Source organism: Protopterus annectens, chromosome 7.part0 (genome assembly GCF_019279795.1).
Source record: "Protopterus annectens isolate FY-2018-M chromosome 7.part0, PAN1.0, whole genome shotgun sequence".
Classification (NCBI taxonomy): domain Eukaryota; kingdom Metazoa; phylum Chordata; order Ceratodontiformes; family Protopteridae; genus Protopterus; species Protopterus annectens.
The window spans coordinates 1,118,599,494-1,118,619,903 of NC_056739.1; the positions used below are offsets into that span (position 1 = coordinate 1,118,599,494).

The following is a 20,410-nucleotide window of genomic DNA, read 5'->3' on the forward strand; positions in this document are numbered from 1 at the left end:
CGGCACCGATGTCTGTGCCTAACCCACAGGTTGAAGGCAAATGAAGAACAGCAATTCAGATGTAATGTTATGGTGAGTACATAATTTCTTTTTTTATTAGTATTTCACTTCCAGGTAGTGTTTGTCTGTTACAATGTCATAAACATTTTAGGTAATGTATGTATGTATGTGTGTATGTATGTGTGTGTGTATGTATGTATGTGTGTGTGTATGTATGTATGTGCATATATATATATATATATATATATATATATATATATATATATATATATATACACACAGTACTGTAAAGTACTTTTGCAAAGATGAACATATTTTTGTGGAAATCTGCCTTGATGATATACCCATCCTGTAAGACCCCTCACTAAATTCTGATCTGCTTATGCCATTTTAACTCTAGTGGTGTACTTGATATTTTGCATTTATTAGGAGTTGGTGCTACATATGGCATCTCAGTGCATCATTTCACATATAGGCACTGAAAATCAGCAGTATTGTTTTTTTTTTAGTTTTACAATTGTTTCCTCATAAATTTGTTGGTCTGTTCCCATGCTGTACATTGTTGCACTTAATGTTGGTCACTAAACCCATATTACAGTTTTGTAGCCTTATTTTACAGTGGTCAAACATGGTGCAGAGTGCAGTCTAACCCCACAGTGGACATTTCTATTTCTTGTGATCAGTTGTGCTGACATTATTCCAAACTGAGCCTTTCTGTTTTCTGTCTTCTGTCTATATAACCTGTGCTACCAACATGGTAACCGTATGCGATACCAGAAACCCAGAACATACTTTAACTGTACTAGTAACTTTCTGTAACAAGTTGACATTGATGAGATCTGTCATTTGATCTTACCCTCCCTCCAACCCTTCTTCTCCTCTTATTCTTCTCTCTTCTTCTTCTCTTTCTTTACTTTTATTATTATTATCTCTCAAAGTACTTTATAAACTAATATGATGTCATTGAGTTAAAACTGTGAAAAGTAGTATTATATTTTTTTTTTTTTTTTTTTTTCTCTTCTTTAGTATATAATAATTTTAGTATTTTTTTTTACTGTCACTACTATGTGAGTCAGTATTAAACTCACATAATAAATAATGAGTAACTGTAGAGTTGTTAGTTCTGTCTCTAAAAAACTTTTCTTAAACTCTATATCTTGCCTTTTAAGTGTATTCTCTCTGTGGAGTTTTTTCTCCGGGCCTCTGAAAAATGGAAATATCTCCAGTTAGACTAGCCCGGTCAACAAATATAAAATAAAAATAAAAATAAAAGATAATTTGATTGCTGATATTTCTAAAATGTGTTCCAGTCTAATTTACAATCGTATCAGGAAGTGAATGCTTAATCCTAGGAGCTTGATGTGTGATGCTAGTACAGTTGGTGTGATGATATTAGCTATGCTGTGTCCTACTCAGAGCGTTTATCAAAGTATTGCATCTGAGTGATGTATGGGCATGTCCTTTGAACACACCATCTCTTTTCGCTTTTTCGCAGTTAAGTATATTAATTATATTGTTATATTATTGTTATATTTTGAAAGTCATATTTTCCTATTCCATCTCCTAAAGCCAAAACTTTTGTTTGATTTTGCAGAAATCATGTTCGTGTCACATACAGAAGTATCATTATAAGGTTTTGCTCAGGAATGTCAAAGCATGTAATATTTGGTGCATCTCGTGCTGTGACGTCGAATTTTCATGTTGTTAGCCATTTCAGTGTTTTTGTTTTCAGAAGAAGAAAAAAAACAAACTCCTAAGCACCTTGCGCATTTTGCTTGGTCCACAAGTAGTGCTAATTAAATGAATATGGATGACATAATCAGTGATATTTTAAATTAGGAGGCACAGTCATAAGAAACAGTTGGGCAAATGTCTCCACAGTACCAGTCTTTGAACCCTAAACTTTAATGTCCCCTTTTCATTATCCACTCTTATTGTGCTTTACTGGCTAGTATTGCAGATCTGTCTGCTAAATGTCATTTTTCTGAAACGTAATGTTTTTAAATTTATCTGAGGGGAAAACCACAAAAAAATAAAGCATTCCTGTGTGAGAATAGTGCTTAAATGGCCATTTATAAGTTTTTGTTTCCCTGAGGCAGCTGGACCATTAACCTGTCATAGTGAATACTTTTATATAGTAAGCAATTTAGTGTTCTTTTGCTCAGGGAAATTTGTATTGTGTATCTTTTTTCCCCAGCTGTGATATATAACAATTTCAAAACACTGTTAATACAATCTTTTTGTCATTATTGTTTCTCTGTGTAGCTAAAAACCAGCATCATGTAGTGCTTTTGGAAAGATAACAGCCATTCCTCTAATGAACCATTTAAATGAGAACAGGCAGTCTAATGGAATAATTTTTACTGTAGTCAGTATAAAACAACATATTACTCCCTTGCTGCTGTAATGTATTTATTTTTATTTATACCATTAATAGTTTTGTGTCGGCCCTATAAAATGTTATTTACACTTAAATGTCAGCAAAAAAAAAAAAATGGTCAGTACGTTCTGAAGAATAAAGGAAACAAACTTTCTTTTAAGCTGTAAACCTGTTTTAGAAATGACCTTCATACAACTTAAGCAAAAACTTGTCCGAGTCTGCATGCCGTAGGTGGTATAAACATTACAAAGGATGCTTGCTAGTGAGTCTTACATATATGATCTCTCAAACAATGGTTGACACCTTGTCTTGACCAAAAAACTTGCTCAAAATGTTTCTTAATACCTTGATAGAAAACCTTTACTCTTTTGTTATTTTCAAAACAGTCAGTAGCTGTTCTTTGTTTTACTTGCTGTCACTGTTTATTAAAACTACATGGTCTTAACAGCTGCTTATTAAAATGCTGGAAATTTGATTGCCAAGTCTCGAAATGGAGAAAAAAATATAGAAGAGCGAGTATCCAGCATCACTCTTGTTTTCTTTAAACTACCTTTTATTTGGGAGAGGCAAATTTCCCCATGCACCCTTGATGTGGGGAACAAGTCCTGATACGTGCCGAACTTGTATATATTAACTTTGAGATAAATATACCTCGTATAAAGGGAATATTCCAAGAAATGACTTTCAGACTTAGTGTTTGTAAATCCAGATTTTCATGTTTCAATTTCCACATTTTGGGACTTGACAGTTGGAGTCCTGGCATTTCATGAATGATGGAATATTAAGTGGGATTTTTCTAAGGTGTCTGATATCCAGAAGAGTTTTTTTGAGCTGCTTCAGATGCATACTCATAAACCTTCTGTTGTACCACCTGTATTAGTTGCATTGTTAGACACCTTTATAGCTGCCTCTAAGACTCCCAACTCTCGGCCCATGCTCCAAAGAAACTTGACAAGTTCTATAAGTTCCTGAGGATTCTTGATTCCTATTTGTGTCCTTCTGCTGACTGTGCTGTGGTGACAGTCTCCTCTGACAAGCCTTCTAACCTTTTGCCCTCTTCCAAGATTCTGCCTTCAGATAAAAATGGTAGAGCAATGGAGAGGATTTGGAAGAAGGTCAATTCTGCTTTGACCTTTAGGGTTATCAGTAACCAGACCCACATGGCCAGATATGCTCTGACCTTGATTACCTAGGCTTTTCAAGTTATTTCTGACCTCCTTGATTCTGAAAGGAAATCTTCTGCTTTTTCTGTCTTGGGTGGCTCATCACTCTGTCAAGTGCAGCTATGATGCTGCTGCTGTCTCTATGAGAGCTGCTGCTTTTGGGTCTGTCATGAAGTATTACTCTTGGCTTCACCTGCAGTCATTATCTGAAGACATTGAGGCCAAGTTGCTGTATGCTCCTTTGGATAACAAGAATCACTTTGGGACTGCTGCTATGTTTATCTCTTCAGGAAAAAGGTAAAGCCTTGCAGGACCTTAAATAGATTTGTGTGCCCCCTATCCCAAAGTTCCAGAGGAAGTATCCTGCTAGGTCTGTTTTTGTTTGCAGGCAGCCTTGTTAGGCCAATAAAGGCAGGAAGGTAATAGACAAGCTCCTTCTTCTTCAAAGTCTTCTCATGCTTCTGTGGCTTAATAGCCTCCTTTTTCTGCCAAGTCTGCCTCAATTTGATATTTTCCCCCCACCCTCAGCCAAGTTCCCTTGTCCCTTTGGCTCTTCCTCTGTCTTCCAAACTGGCATCTCATCACATCAGATTCTTGGGTTCTGTACATTATCCATAAGGGGTACATCATGGTGTGGAAGTCTCTCCCTCCTTTTTCAGGTATTCCTCCACCTCTTCTAGAGCAGCTTCCTCATTTTTCAGAGGTTCTTTGGCCCCTGGTGGAGCAGGGAGTATTCAACCTGTCCCTCCTTCCCAAGTGGGAAAGGGATATTACGCCATACTTTTTCAGGTTCTTTGAAAGGAGGGCCCTTGAAGACCTATTCTGAATCTCTTCTTGCTCAACACCTTTCTCAAGCTTCCTTATTTTTGGATTCTTACTGTTCAAACCCTGTTTCCTGTTGTACTACCCCAGGCTTTTCTGGTGTCCATGGATATGAAGGATGCTTACCATTGTATTCCTTTTCACCCTCTTTTCGGGAAGTGTTTACATTTCACTGTTTCTTCTTCTCATTTTCAGTTTTCTGCTTTGCTCTTTGGCCTCTGCACTGCCCAAGGGTTCATAGGTTGGTATTAGGCTATCGGCCCTAGGGCCTATATAAGCCTAGCCATAACAATTCCCTGGCTATTTCTTCCCACACCATTTACTTCCCTGGACCCCTGTCTAGCCGGTTGACTAACATGATCCCCGGGGTGAATTTCCTTTCTCCCATCCAATCGTCAAGGTTCCTTTTGAAGAGGGCCAAGGAGGCGCTCTGCTTGCTATGTATTTGCAGTCTATTCCAGAGTCTGGGGAGTCTCTGGGTCAGGAACCTATCCCTCCAGCATGTTTTGTTTATTGTGATGACAAGGTTTAGATCCCTGGAGCATGTGGCTCTGAGGGATTGGGATTTCTTTAAGTGTAGCATGTCCAACAGCTCTGGGTTTGACATGGCCTTGTATGTTGAGCAGAAATCGCCTGTGAGTAGACGATATGTGACAGAGTATAGCTGGAGTTTTTTAAGGCGGTCAGCATAGGGCATCTATTTTAGGCCTGTGATTCTTTGTGAGGTATTTCTGCTGCCTTTCCAGTTGTTGCAGATGTCTTGAGAGGTACATACCCAATGGGGCATTGTATTCTATAATGGGTCTAATGAGGGATGAGTACAGTGGGACAATGATCTCCTTTTTTCTGAATGAAAAGCCCTTGGTGATGAGGTGTGCCACATAGAAGGATTTCCTAACTATTGTGACGATGTGGTTATCGAAGGTGAGACCACTGTCCACCTGTCCCAAAGTCTCTTATTGCACTTTCGGTGTTTAGTGTACTGCCACCTGTGTGGTAATTCACGGGTAGATGTTTTTTCCCAAAGGGGATAACTATACATTTCTTGGCATTAACCTTGAGCCCATGCCTCTGACACCAAGCATCTGTTTCTTTAAGCTCCTATTGTAGAGTATCCGCATCATTTGGGGATTCAATAATGGCTCCCAGTTTGCAATCATCTGCGAACTTTGTTAGCCAGAGTCCCATAGTGTTGGCCTGTACTTCAGAGAAGTAGATGCCAAACAAGAGCTGTCCTAGGACTGAACCCTGAGGTACTCCACTTGTCACTTGTCTGAAGCTGAGTTTGGAGTCAGCTACTTTTACAGTGTGGGTTCTGTCAGTAAGCCAGTTGGCAACCCATCGAGTGATGTAGCTCTTGTGATTGCCTTTTTCAGACTCCAAGGCATTCAGATTTCTCCTTATCTAGATGATCTGTTGCTTCAGGTGCCTTTGTTGTGTTGTGTGCAGGATCTGATTTATTTCATATCTCTCTCTCCAAAGTCTTATCTACTATCCATCAAAAATTGTTGTGTTCCCCCCCCCTCAGGATCATGTTTATCTGGGTTGCAGGATTCAGATGGTGCCAATGTCTGCCTGTCTTTCACCTCCAGACATTCTGTCCTTTTCTTCCTCTTCTATTCCAGCCAGAGAGTTTCTTTGAGCCCTGGCATTCTATTCCAGTGCTCCCTTTTGCCAAGCTGCACATGCTGAAGATTCAGTGATACCAAAAGTCATTTTGGCTTCAGCATTGCCACACTCTGGATTTCAGTTCGTCTCTCCTTCCTTGTATAAAATGGAAACTTGAGTGGTGAATTCAGCAACTTTCCCTCAACTCAGGCTTGCCCTTTCAGCCTCTGATTCCTTCTTAAGAACTGTCCACTGATGCTTCAGACATGGGGTGTGGTGCTTCCTCTGGTCATCTGAAAGTTCAAGGTCTTTGGTCTACCCCATCAAAAGTCAGATCATATCAACATTAAAGAGATGAGAGCTGTGATTCTGACTCTTCAGACTTTTCACCCCGTGCTCTCTTCAGGCCCTCTGAAGGTTTACACCAATAACATCACAGAGATGTGATGCATCAACAAGCAGGGGGGTACAAAGTCCCATCTTCTCTGCAGGTCAGCTCTTCATGTCTGGGATTTGGCTCTCAATTATTAGTTTGTAGGCAGTGTATATTCCCTCGGAGAACAATCTGTTGGCAAACAACTTGAGCAGGTCCAAAATGCAGGCTCACAAATGGATGCTTCTGGACATAGTCCATTGGTGGGAGTATTTCTCAAGTAAATCTTCTTGCCTCCCATCTAAACAGGCAGCTCCCTGTTTATTTTTTTTTTTGTTTTGTTTTGTTTGAGAGTGCCATACCATCCTGTGTGGAAGATGGATACCCTTTTTTCCCTTGGAAGGGGATGTTTCTGTATGCCTTCACTCTCCTTCCTCTACTTCCAAGAGTCCTGCACAAGATTCAGCTGGACTCCCTAAAAATCTTGTTAGTGACTCCTTTTTGACCATGACAGCATTGGTTCCCCCTCTTAATGCAATCATCGCAAGTTGCCTCACTGGTTGGACCTCTTTACACACAACAAGGGGTTGCTTACCCATCCTGAATTGTCAACTCTCCAGCTGACACTGTGGATGCTACAGTTTTGATCCCTTTTAGGCACCTCTTTTCTGAGGACATGCTCAGGGTTTTACAGGAGGCAAGAAAATCTACAACCAGGAAATCTTGCATGTCCAAATGGAAAAGTATTTCTATCTGGTGCCATGCTCATAACCAGGAACCTTTTTCAGTGGGGGTCCCTTCTGGTTCTGTCCTATTTGTGTGAGTTGCTCCACTTTGGCTTGGTCTATCTTTCTGTAAAGGCCTATTTCTCAGCTATTTCTTGCCTGTCTGCCCTTGAATTCTCTTTTGACTTCTTGCTTTGATTTCAAGCAGTTTCTTAAAGATGCCCTACATCTTGGGTCCCTAAGGAAGCCTATTCCTCTTCTGTGGGACCTTTAGTTTTGTTTTACAAAAATTGACCCAGACTCCTTTTGAGCCTGCAGGTTCAACTTCTCTGCAACATTGTACCTGAAAGACTCTCTCATTACTTGCTGCTACTTCTGTTCAGAGGGTTTCTGAGCTTCAGGCCCTTATGTCCATCCCTTTTTTTTTTTTTTTCTTGGGGACAGTACTGATCTTTCTTTTATGCCCAAGGTAGTCAGTGAGTTGTCTTTGAATCAGTTCAACTCCCTTCCTTTTTTTTCCTTCTCCTCTGTTAGTGACAGGGTCCTACATACCTTGGATTTGCACAGACAGCTCGGGTATTATTTGGATAAAACCTAAGGCCATTCGTAAATCTTACCAGATTTTTGTTTCTTTTCGTCCCAGGATATTAGGTTTGGCTGTTTAAGCAAAATGATCTCCGCCTGAATATGTAAGCCATTTATTTTTGTTAAGTCTTTTAATGGCAAAAGTGTGTCTACTTCCATTAAAGCTCACTTCACTAGGATTGTTGCCTCTTCTGGTGCTTTCTTCAAGGAGTTAGACACCAGTTCCATCTTTGAAGCTGCTACTTGGCCTTCAGTGCATACCTTTACTAAGCACTATAAATTAAATATGGTTTCTAGGGCCAGAGTAGGTTCTACTCGACCCATTCTACATGGGTTTGAGGGCTCTTCTTACCCTTCCACCTCCCAATCCTTTCCTTGAGCTTTTGTACTCTCCCTACTGTGAAGACTACTGCAGCAATGATATAGAAGGACCTATTACAGTTGTGTAAAATCATACCATAACAGTAGATATCCTTTTCACTGTTGCAGTATTCACTCCTTCCCTTCAACCCCCTTTTTTCTTTTGGATTTTGTTTTGGTTTCCCTTCTGGCCAAGGGTCTCCTTTTTCCATCTGCATTTTCTCCTTTTAGATGTGCATGGCCTTTTTTGTCCTTTGAAGACTTCTCTGTTTTGGGGGAATTCAGTTCTGGGTAACCGCTTTCGTACATCATCTTTATGCCCTGTGTACTCTGAGAGGATACGTGTGCCGTATGGTGCATACAAGATCTAAAGGCTTTAATATACTGGCCAGAAGTCGGGCTATCCTTAGCAGTAGATCCCTACTGTGAAGAATACTGCAACAGTGAAGAGGGGGACAATCTACTGTTATGGTAAGATTTTATAAAACTGTACCTTATTACTGCTGGCCAGTACAACATTGAGCTTCTTTAGCAGATCGAGAACCCTTGGCTAAGCTGCAGAAAGTATCTGGTTGTATAACATTTTGACAGCAAATAATTTTTAGAGGTGCACTGAAAATGTAAATAGAAGTTAGAAATACAGTGTGACACAGGGTCTGCTTCACTTAGAGAAGTGCTGTGTGCTTACTTTATATTATGTTAAAAACTTGATGGTAGTCTGCATAGTCAGTTTACAGTGGTATTTAAAACTTAAAACACAGTCCAATTGTGAATCGCTAGAAATACCATTAAAAGAATGTCAGGAAACCCAAAATGTTAGAAATGTTTACCTCAAACAGGGAGAGCTTTAAAGACCATGAATGGAGGCTGTTGATTGTTGACCAGAGGAAGTTGTGGAAATGCCAGAAGAATCTTTGAAGAAACTTTTGTGGATTTACCTAAGAAATACCATGTGGATATACTTAAGAATGCAAGGCAGCAGGATCAGAGTGGCAGCATCAAGTCTATGAACTGTAAGGATTGCTGTATTCCTTACACAGACTTTTTAAAATTGGACCAGCAAGCACAAAACTGCATGACTGAATATTGCATTTTGCTTTTTTCCATTGCAAATAAGCGGCACTTAAATCAAAGAAGATAACACCAGTGTGTTTCAGTTGCTGCAGTAGTAACAGATGAAGTGAAGACTGTTGGTTACATTTGATTTTACTGTTTTTGTTTAGTTTCATTTACACATGGAGACAAAATTACTGACTTCTGAGATAATTTCTAAAATATAGCAATAAACATGAACAGGTTAAAAGGACTGATGCGACATACCTTGTCCCACCTGCACTGAAGTAATAGTTCATATTAGTTCATTGTTCCCAATTACATGAGAATCAAAGCCATGTCAAATTTGTTTACCCTCTAATATGAAATGAAATATGCAAAGTGTGCTGTGCTGAACTTTGGTAGGAGGCAATAAAAGGTATATGAATTTTACAAGTAATGATGCAACAAAAAAATAAATTGTCTAGTAATACTTGCATAACATTTTATGTTTAAGTGTAATGAAATGGTTTTAGAGATCACTTATTTTCACACACACTTGTTTTCTCCACCAAAAACAACCACACTTATGTGCACCTCTGATGCTTGACTTGAAGTGAAAGAAATTCTGTTAACTAACTAAATAGATTACTGTTATATAGTTTCAGTTTCACTCTAGAGTGTATCCAAGTTTACTTTGTCAAACTATCCATTTCCCTGTTGTCTTTCTGAATCTAAAAACAATGGAGAAAGGATACTATAAACCTTGGATGTCCATGGGAAACTCTTGTACTATCTTGATGAAACTAAATCTTTCAGATTTTTGGATTAATTGTTCATTTCTTGTCATGGTAAGAAGAAGGGGCAACCTGTGTCAAAGCAGACCATTTCCAAATGGTTATCTATGGCTGTTATGTTTTGTTATACTCTTCACAACAACACTATTCCAGGCAGGGTCAAGACTCACTCTGACATGGCCTTTGCTTCTTGTATAGGGTTGGATTCTGGAAGTATTCTAGAATGAACAATTTGGTCATCTGTACATACTTTTACAAAGCACCCATAAGCTTGTTGCATTCTCTAGGGCTAGATCGGGCTTTGCTAGGACCATTCTCCAGAGGCTCCAGACTTCTTCCACCTCCTAAAGTTTGCAAGCAATGATAATCCTACCCATATAGCTTGGCATTCTGCAACATTGAACATTGTGAAGAACATAGTACAGTTGCATAACTAAACTTACCATAACAGTAGATGTTTGAAAGATCACTGCTGCAGTAGTATTTCCCTCCCTCCAGCCCCTTGTTTCATGGTGTGTTGTTATTGCCAGGGTGTGGACTTTTTAAAATCTTTGCATTGCCCTGTCAGGGCCCAGTCTCCCCCTCTCTGTTGGCATGAAAACTCTGAAAGACTTGGTGTCCAAGCCTGTCTTTTTTAGTCAGCTCAGCTCAAGCTGACTGACTGACTGGGCATGAGGAAGGTGTCCTGAAGCTTTGGAAGCTGAATCACAGTTATAGTCTTGCTGGATGTAATCCATATAGCCTAGGCTACTGCAGCAGTGATCATTCGAACATCTACTGTTATGGTAAATTTACTTATCCAACTGTACTTTACATTTACCTACTGCCAGATATTGAAAGTGCTTAGTTTAAATGAGGACATACTGATTCACCCCATTCAACAATTTGCACTTATGGAGAAGTTGTCATCAGTTTTCTGGACCTGAAGTTATGTAAAGTCCAGTGTTTTCTATTATTGGTGGCAGTTCAGAATTTAAATTAAAACTGTTCAGTTTTGCTCAGTTTCTTACTATTTTGATATGTCTAGTTAGGTGCCACTCCTTCTTCCCCACCCTAGTCAGAGGAGGGGAGGCAGGCATCTGCTGATACTCCCTCCAGGGTGGTGAGCCACTTTTTCTTGTCCTCATTGTTAAAGGAGGAGGCAGATTTGCTCAGACTGTTTCTAAACACATATTGCCATTGCTGTGATGTTACTGTATAGATGAACAAGCAATACAAGGTCACTGACTGTTCCTCTGCAAAGCTGATGGATGTTCCTTAGGTTAGAGATCACTAGTGCTTTTGAATTTTATGTGGGGCTGCTAGTTTGGGGATTTGAGATTATGTTGGTTTTGTGGTTACTGAACATTTCTTGTTTTGAAATGTTTGGTCACAAAAACATCTTTGATTTGCTGTACTGGACAACACTTTTAATATTTCCAACCATACCATTCTTGACTTGTTACAGTGCTTTCTCAAGATTATCAGATGATCATTATTTTAATATACTACATACAATAAACACTTTGCTGTTCAAAATCATCTATAAAATAGTGTTTTTTTAATTCTTGTCATTGGAATAGTTCCTTGTATAATTGTTGAATTTTGAATATTTCATTGTCTTTTTTTTCTTTTTTGGTCACATCTAGGTCTTTCTCCTCCCTTGTCACTCAAGTTATTGTCGTTTGAAAACAACAGATTACTTTTGCTACTGAATAATTTTATTCTTCTTCGGCTAACTTTTTTTGAGAAAGATGCTGGTATCACGGCTCAGGATTGCATTAGTCTTGGACTGCCTCCACAGACACTAGAGAAGATAACCAGTGGACAGATAACCAAGGAAATACTATTCCTGTTTGATGTCAGGGGCTTCATCTGTATCCTTTTCATGTACATTTTTGTATGTTTTACATCTTTTTCCTTTCTGTGTGTGATCTAAGGACGGGGAGCTAATCTTAACGTAAAGGCAAAGCATTGCCAGGCTATGCTTATAATTCATACTTGTGTAATATTGTGGTGATGTAAAGGGCTTTTAAATGGAGGTATACTGCAATGTACAGGAGTGTGACTTTGCCAGTTAAACTGGACACTTGTGTTTAGTATGAGAGCAAGTGCTATGCTTTTTATGCTCCTGTTTTGTTTATTGTGAAGGTTTTATTGTGTGGCCCTTTTTTCACTACATTACTGTTATGCAGGTAAGGGTGATAAAGGATAATGAGGGAAATGCTTAGAGAAGGTTGGATGAGCTGGGGATAGTGAATCGAAGTGCAATGGATTAGCAAGGAGGATGCAAGGATAGTTATGAAGAGGATGAAGAATGGAAAGGCTCTTAGTCCAGATGCCATACCCATGGAAGCTTGGAGGTGTTTAGGAGAAATGGCAGTGGAATTTTTAACCAGATTGTTTAATGAAATCTTGGAAAGTGAGAGTATGCCTGCGGAGTGGAGAAAGTGTTTTGGTACCAATATTTTAAGACTAAGGGCGATGAGCAGAGCTGTAGTAACTACAGAGGGATAAAATTGATCAGTCACAGCATGAAATTATGGGAAAGAGTAGTAGAAGGGAGGTGATCAGTATGGCTTCATGCCAGGAAAGAGCACTACAGATGCGATGTTTGCTCTGAGTGTGTTGATGGAGAAGTACAGAGAAGGTCAGATGGAGTTGCATTGTGTCTTTGTGGACTTGACGAAAGCATACAACAGGGTGCCTAGAGAGGAGTTGGGGTATTGTATGAGGAAGTCAGGAGTGGCAGAGAAGTATGTAAGAGTGGTACAGGATATGTACAAGGGTAGTGTGACAGTGGTGAGATCTACAGTAGGAGTGACAAATGCATTAAAGGTGGAGGTAAAATTTACATCAAGGATCAGCTCTGAGCCCTTTATTTGCAGTGGTGATGGACAGGTTGACAGACGAGATTAGACAGGAGTCCCTATGGACTATGATGTTTGCAGATGACATTGTGTTATGTAGTGAGAGTAGGGAACAGGTTGAGGAGACTCTGGAGAGGTGGAGATATGCTCTAGAGAGGAGAGGAATGAAGGTCAGCAGGACTAAGACAGAATATATGTGTGTGAATGAGAGGGAGGATAGAGGAATGGTGAGGATGCAGGGAGTAGAGTTTAAATACTAGGGATCAACAGTTCAGAGTAATGGCGAGTGTGGAAGAGAGGTGAAGAAAAGAGTACAGGCAGGGTGGAGTGGGTGGAGAAGAGTGTCAGGAGTGACTTGTGACAGATGAGTACCAGTAAGAGTGAAAGGGAAGGTCTACAAGAGGGTAGTGAGACCATCTATGTTATATAGGTTGGAGACAGTGCTATTGACAGAAAGGCTGGAGTCAGGGCTGGATGTGGCAGAGTTAAAGATGTTCAGATTTGCACTGGGTGTGACGAGAGTAGACAGGATTAGGAATAAGTATATTAGAGGGTCAGCCCAGGTTGGACTGTTTGGAGACAAAGCCAGAGAGACAAGATTGCGTTGGTTTGGACATGTGCTGAGGAGGGATGCTGGGTATGTTGGGAAAAGGATGTTAAGAATGAAGCTGCCAGGTAAGAGGAAAAGAGGAAGGCCTAAGATAAGGTTTATGGATGTGGTGAGAGAGGACATGCAGGTGGTTGGTGTGACAGAGCAAGATGCAGAGGACAGGAAAAAATGGAAACAGATGATCTGCTGTGGCGACCCCTAATGGGAAAAGCCGAAGGAAAAAGAAAAGACTGTTATGCAGTCATCTGACATCTTCATTGTTTTTGTATGTTATATCACTGGAGGAAGTGGTGGCAGTTTATGGTCATGATACAGGTCAGATAAGTGAACTGCTGAGTTCTAGTCAAATAATCTTTTCAGCTATTCTGTTTACATATATTTTGTAGCAAGCAGGGGTGCCGTGATGGTTTTAGTAGGTCTTGTATTTGCTTTCCAAGGCAGTAGTTTAGGATTAACTCTGGTTTCATTTCAATTTGATATCAAATTGCAAGCAGGAGCACTCGTCTCTGTTTCACAGTACTGAATATGAAATGAGAAACTGCTCACCATTTTTAGTATCTTTTGTACTGTTTTATTGTCTTTTTTTAATTCTTTCCTTTGTGCCCATCAAGTGATGGGCCAGAACATTATGTAGTCGTGCCCTCTACCACTTTACAGAAGGGCACCGATTTGATAAATCGAAGTGTGATGTAACCTGGAATGGTCATGGAATTGCCCTTGTGTGATTACTCATAAACCGTAATTTAACTTACCAAGTCAGACAGTTTGAAGATTGTGAATCTAACTATTGCTGAAGTTGTACAAAACTTTTAAACCCAGACTTGGTGGTTGTAAGGTAACATATTCCGAGCACAGCTTGTCTGTATATCCCATTTTAAGTAATGCTGCAGTAAACTATAGCGCTTCAATACTGGGGAAACCTACACACATACGTATTGGACCAGTAGAAAGTAAAGAATGTTGCTGTAAGGTAAGGTCTTATTCAGACAATTGAATGTCTTCTGGATTGGCCTGAAATTGCAGTGAGTCCATAGTACTCAGCAGCAGAAGGACCGCAGAAAATATCAACAAGGCAATAGATGTTTCTTGCTTGCTTCGCGTAATAATTAGAGTATTATATATGGGTTATAGTGCAGTGTTTATCAGTGGTAAGTGGTGGATTGCTGTTGAAATGGACAAAGCCCAAGTACATTAGTAAATGTAAAAGTCTAAGAGGAATTCTTGTCATTAAGTAAGACTGTCCTTTATCTTATACCCGTGTCCTTGTGGGCTGCAAGTGTTGGTAAGCCAAATGCTTTACAAATTACCTCTTTGGTTAAAATTCAGATTCCTAGTTGTCTTTAGAACCTAGCTGGTCTTGGACTCGTTTCATATGTCTGATATTGTAAAATTAATAAACAGCTGTGGTTTATGCACTTGTTCACTGTGAATCGGTCTTGGTGTACACATGGTGTTCGATGTGAGGTGCATTTACCAGAGCCATGGAGATCTCGTCATTTGATATTGTACAGTTAAGCCACAAAACGTGGAATGTAACATCACAAGTAGAATTGTTCATCGATTTACAGCTTTTAGGTTCTTAATTCCATGCCCCATACACCACAGTTTCGTTATCTGTCCTCTTGCATCTCTAGTTACAATTTTTTTCTTATTCAAAGTTGTGGGGGAGCAAAATCCTGTTATGACACTTTGGATGCAAAATAGAAACGGGATACCAGTTCATCACATGAAAAACATGTCCACAGGCATGTGTGTGTGTGTGTGTGTGTGTGTGTGTGTGTGTGTGTGTGTGTGTGTGTGTGTGTGTGTGTGTGTACATACCCTTAGCAGATCACAAGTTTACCCGCCCGCATACTGTTGTGATGTTCAAAGAGCAAGAAGCACTTGGATAAAAAAAGCCGCCAACATAGTAGATCACCAATTTCACTAGTTTGTCTAACTGCATGTGTTTGGAATTTTGGAGGAACCAACAACACTTTTTAAAAAAAAAGGGGGGGGGCGGAAAAGGAGGACTTGCAGATTATGCACACAAGACACCATTGACAGGAAAGAGCCATGAGGCAGCAATGCTATCTGTTGTTTTTTTGCTGTGCATTTTGGAGGATTTTTCCACTGTTCAACATCAGTTGAGATTTGACTTTGTTTCGTTTTGTTGTCATCTTTCTGTAGTTTGGACTTTTTTACCTTTTTGAATTTTTGTATCGTTTTATTTTTGTTTCCTTAGAGTTGCCCTGTAAGCTGTGTACAGTCATTGGTACAGTCATAGGGATGTTGATCTGTGAAAACTAACCCTGGCAGACAGACCACAAACGGTCAGATTTGTCTGGAGCTGAAACGTAACATAAACGGATGCCACATGGACTCTTCATTTAACAGTGTAATACAGTATCATCAAAAGAAGAAATATAACAAGCAAAAAGGTTACACATGAAAGCCATATAGGCAGAAAAAAAAAGTCCCAGGCAGTCTCCATCATATAATATCTTAAGCCTCCTTTAAAGGATTCCTATGAGAACTGTGCAAATGACCAATTAAGGACATACAGTAAGTAATTGTCAGCAGTTGTGCCTGTGTGATAGTGTCTGATTGGAGGAGTGTGTCACCTGTTGGAACAATTCTTGGCAAGCTGTCACAAGGAACATAAGATACCTAGCCATAGACACATTTAAGTAAAAATATTTAAAAGGTCCTGCCTTCCTTTTCTAGCACTTGGTGCTTGCCTTTCAAATCAAGTAGGGCTGTACATGACAACCTTCTTGTAAATTTGCGTTTACCCATTTAGTCATCAAGACTAGCCTTAAAGAAGTCAAAGCACTGCTTATTTTGATCTATAGTGGTAACTTATTCCATAAGCTGGGAATACATTGAGTTGAGAACTTATCTGTCTAGGTAGTAGATTTAATAATACCCAATTTACAGTTGTCTGCAAACTTGGGATAACCATAGGGCAGGAGTGTTGGTCTGAGAAACAGATGCCAGATAGGAGAGGCCGAATATTTGGCCCAGTAGTACACCACTGGTAACTTTTTGCTTTCAGAAGTAGCACCTGCGACTCCTAACCATGAGGGTTCTGTCAGACAACCATTTAGTTGTCCTCCTCACCTAATAAGGATTTATATTCGATTTATAAGTCTGTCAGTAAAGCTTGCATGTGGAATAATGTCAGAGGCCTTGGCAAGGTCATGATATGCTGTATGTACTGTATAACCACTATTGACTGCTGTGGTTACTTTCTCAAATAAATTAATGAGGTTAAAGAGGCAAGATCTTCATTTGACAATACCAATATTAAGGGTGCAGAGTTAAGAGGTTTCAATATCTATATTAATGAAGTCTGAGCTAGTACTCTCCATAGCTTTACATATATATGAGGCTGGTGAGCCTAATGGGTCTGTAGTTACTAGGGTTTGTTGTTGGGCTACCCTTGTACAATAACATTAGAGTGGTTATTTTCCTGGCTTCAGGAATGCAACCTTTAGAGAGGCCTAGATTAAAGATGTTGAGTAGGGGTACAGATATGCCATATTCGGCACTGATCAGACAGCCTGATATGTTGTCAGGGTCCATGGATGAGGTGTTTTTAGCTGTTGAGAGGGCTGAGCGAACTTGCTCCATGGTAATGAAAGGTTGTAGCTCGGACTGTGTAATGTGTGGAATAGCTATAATTGTTGTGGAGTAAAATTTGCTGTAAATTTGTTAGCTAAGATATGTTTGTGTGTCCAGTATCACTGTGGACCAACATTGTTAAGAAATAAAACTTAACTTTCTGACACGGATAAAGAAAGGTTTGTAGTTAGTGTTGGGTTTAATAGCCATTTTAAGCTCCTGCTCCACTTTTGGCATCCTAACAGTTCCCTAAAGCTTTTTACTTGTTTGCTTAAGTGTGCTCTTAAGGTAGGTAGAATGAGACCTCGTAAAAACATTAAGCAGTTTCTTTCTGTTATATAACTTATTATAATTTATGTGGGTATTCCACCACAGAGGTTTATTTTTAAATTTCTCATGTTTGCAAATAGGTACTTCTTCATCAATACAACTGTTTAAATGAGAGTAAAAGACAGAGGCATAGGCAGCAGCTTTAACAAGAGGATCCAAGTAACAGATGAAAGTTTGCTTTTGAGAAGTTCTTAAACACAGAGGTATTTACAGTAGCGGTACCACAAGTTTTAAAGTAAAATGTCTCTGATTTGTGGTCCGATTTCACAAGGCAGGATGATGCATATGGATGTGTGCACGAAGTGGCCATATTTGTGAGGATATCTGGGCGTCTAGTAGGATGGTTCACTATTTGTAAAAGAATTTATAATATCAAGTAAGTGTTGGGCATGCCAGACATTGGCAGTGTAGGTCAGCCAATTATTGATGGATACTTGGTCTCCTAGGGATTTGTTACTGTGTTAAGATAGCTGTCTTACTCTGAAGGGGACAGAGGGAATGTTTTGTAGCTAGCTACAAAGTGATACTTAGGTTTTATTTATAGTGATTTGGACATCTAGGAATTCAAATGTGGTGTATTTCACGAGGTGATAATATCACTGACAAATAACGATGCTCCACCACAATTGCCAGTAGATTTGAAAGTATAATGTGTACTGTAGCGAAGTATAAATAGAGAACATACATTGGGCCAGATTCAGGAAGCCTCCGTGTAAGAGTTATAACTCTTACACGGAGGCTGCAGTGAAACTGTGTGATGTCAGCATGTCATGCATATGCATGAGGTGCATGAGGCATGCTGAATCACACTAGTAACTCTTACACGGTCCGTGTAAGAGAGTAGGGGGCGTATCTGTAGGCTAAGCCCTGCAAGCGGACACGCCCCCGGAAGACTAGAATGGCTGAAAGTAAACAGCCACGAGAGGCCATGGAAATGTGAATAAACACACTACACAACACATGCCCCGATAGACCATCACTGTATAAAGTGAAGAGATGTTATAAAATTAAATTAAAACCTTTTTTTTTTTAAACCCCGGAAATGTTTGCTACTGTGTGCGTGGGTGTGCTACTAGCGCAATCACAGTTAGCAGTCAGTGGAAAAGGATATAAGAACTAAATATGCAAAGTAAGCCAAGAAGTAATAGCTTAGCGGTACAGTTGCTGGCCTAAGAGTAGGCAGGCAGGGTTCGAGCCCCCACAACAACTTTTTTTTTTTTGTAAATAAGCACGAAAAAGCCCCCTGACAGTATTCTACAAATGTAAATGTATTCCCTTTTGTAAAATGGAATGAAATGGAGCATATATTCTGAAGTAACACAATAATAAAAATAGTCAGAAATGTACTGATAGCTAAGCTGCTGTGAGACGGAATGCCCGTAGCTGAATAGTGTTTAAAAATCTGCAAACTGTATGCTCGTTGCTAAGCACTGGTTTAATAGGCTGAAACCGTTTGCAACTAGCTGTGCTTAGCTGAACATGTGTGTCACTAGCCAATTAAGGTTTATCCCAGCGCACACCGCTTTGCGATGCCCCACAAGCTAACTGCCAGTGCGCATGCGTTACCTCCGCAAACGGCGCAGACCTGGCTTTAAATGCTTAAAAGTGCTTTTGGCAAGTTTGATTGACAGGTCCTCAACTCATTTCTGTCAGGAAAATCAAAAGTCAGTTGCCAGAGTCGAACCCAGGATACCATGCACTAGAGTCAAGGTACTTCACCACTAAGCCATGACAGCAATACCATGAAATGCAGAAATAGCATATATATGGGATAAAATCCAGAATGGAGCATGAGAAAGCATTTTCAGTGAAGTAGATACAATTGCAAAACGGCCAATCAGAGAAATGTGCGGGAAAAGAGGCATATATAAGCCCCATAGGCGGGAATACACAGCAGAAACGATTGTAGAACAGACCTGCAGTCAGAATGAGTGGAGTAGGTGAGGGACGTTGCTTTCGAGCACAGCGTTGGGGCGTTGAGGAGTCCAGATACATGGTCTGGCTCCTTGTCCATCATCACGAGGCCCAACTCATGCAGGGCCAGGTCTCATGGGGAGCATATAGGGCAGAGGCATGGGACCAGTTGGCTCGTGATCTGACCAGTGCTACTGGCATTCCACGCACTGGTGAGCAGGTCTGTCACCACCATGCGGACCTGAAGCGACGCAAGGAAGACCAGTTGTCTGAATGGATCCAGGAGGCCCGGGATATGCCCAACGCCCCACTACTGAGTAAGTTACATTTTGCTTATGTATGTAAGGATTTCAACTGGCCGATACCATGGAGATGTGTAGTCCAATATTACTTCTTTCGTATTACAGCTGCAGGTGTCCGCTCTGTGAATCGCAAGATGTATGGCCGTAGGCTGGTGCGGCTGCGCCACCATGCAGGTTAGTAACCCCACCCATTACTTGTAAATAAATATTGTACTGTAGCATGTATCAGAACACTGCAGTGTATTGATTAAAAGTAATCTAATGTGCAAGCAGGAATTGTAAGTCTGCAGGTATGGCTGCAACAAGTTCATCAGTATGCAAGTGTAACTGGAAATATAATTGATAGAATTAAACAGTGCTGTAATACAGATGTCCCACCATGAATTAAATATAGTGTAACCTGCAGTAGTCCCAAGAGTACAGCTTTAGAATCCGAGGTAGTCATATGTGAGATATATCCCCTGTTGAAATGCTGAATCATGACAGAAGTGAGGCTGTTGGAAAGTGTTTGAATCACCACCAGTCTAACATGTGAACAAAGCCTAGAAGTACCAACCTGAACTGTGAAGTTGCAGGATGTGTGAGAGTGACAGAAAGGGTCATGTATGAATAAATAAAGTAGTAATAACCCCTGAATATAGTAGCCCCAGTGTGTTTCTACAGAACTAAATGCATGTGGGAAGTACAACTTAATATCCCAAACTGATTTCAGTGTGTCAGAATCTGGAATGTCTAGGCCAAATGCTGTATATGGTGATCACAGTAAACAATTTGCAGATAGAATGAATGATTATCTGACAGATTATCTGACAGACTAAACAGCCATAGTTGTCCCCTGTCCTGTCATCAAAGTGTAGCAGGATGATGTATCTGATCAAATTCAAAATAAGTAGGATAGTGATGTATTTGTAACAGGTGTAGCTTGACAGTCAAATAAAATTTATTTTGAAACAT

At 40.0% G+C, this 20,410-nt stretch overlaps 1 protein-coding gene across 1 annotated transcript in view; it reads left to right on the forward strand.

Moving 5' to 3' along the window:
* The window catches only part of SPG11 (SPG11 vesicle trafficking associated, spatacsin), a 2,547,571-nt gene that overhangs the window by 92,794 nt on the left and 2,434,367 nt on the right, over window positions 1–20,410 (forward strand). Inside the window, exon 3 of the mRNA XM_044077700.1 lies at window positions 11,474–11,701. Within this exon, the coding sequence (XP_043933635.1) occupies window positions 11,474–11,701 (228 nt within the window). The remainder of the gene's footprint in view (window positions 1–11,473; window positions 11,702–20,410) is intronic.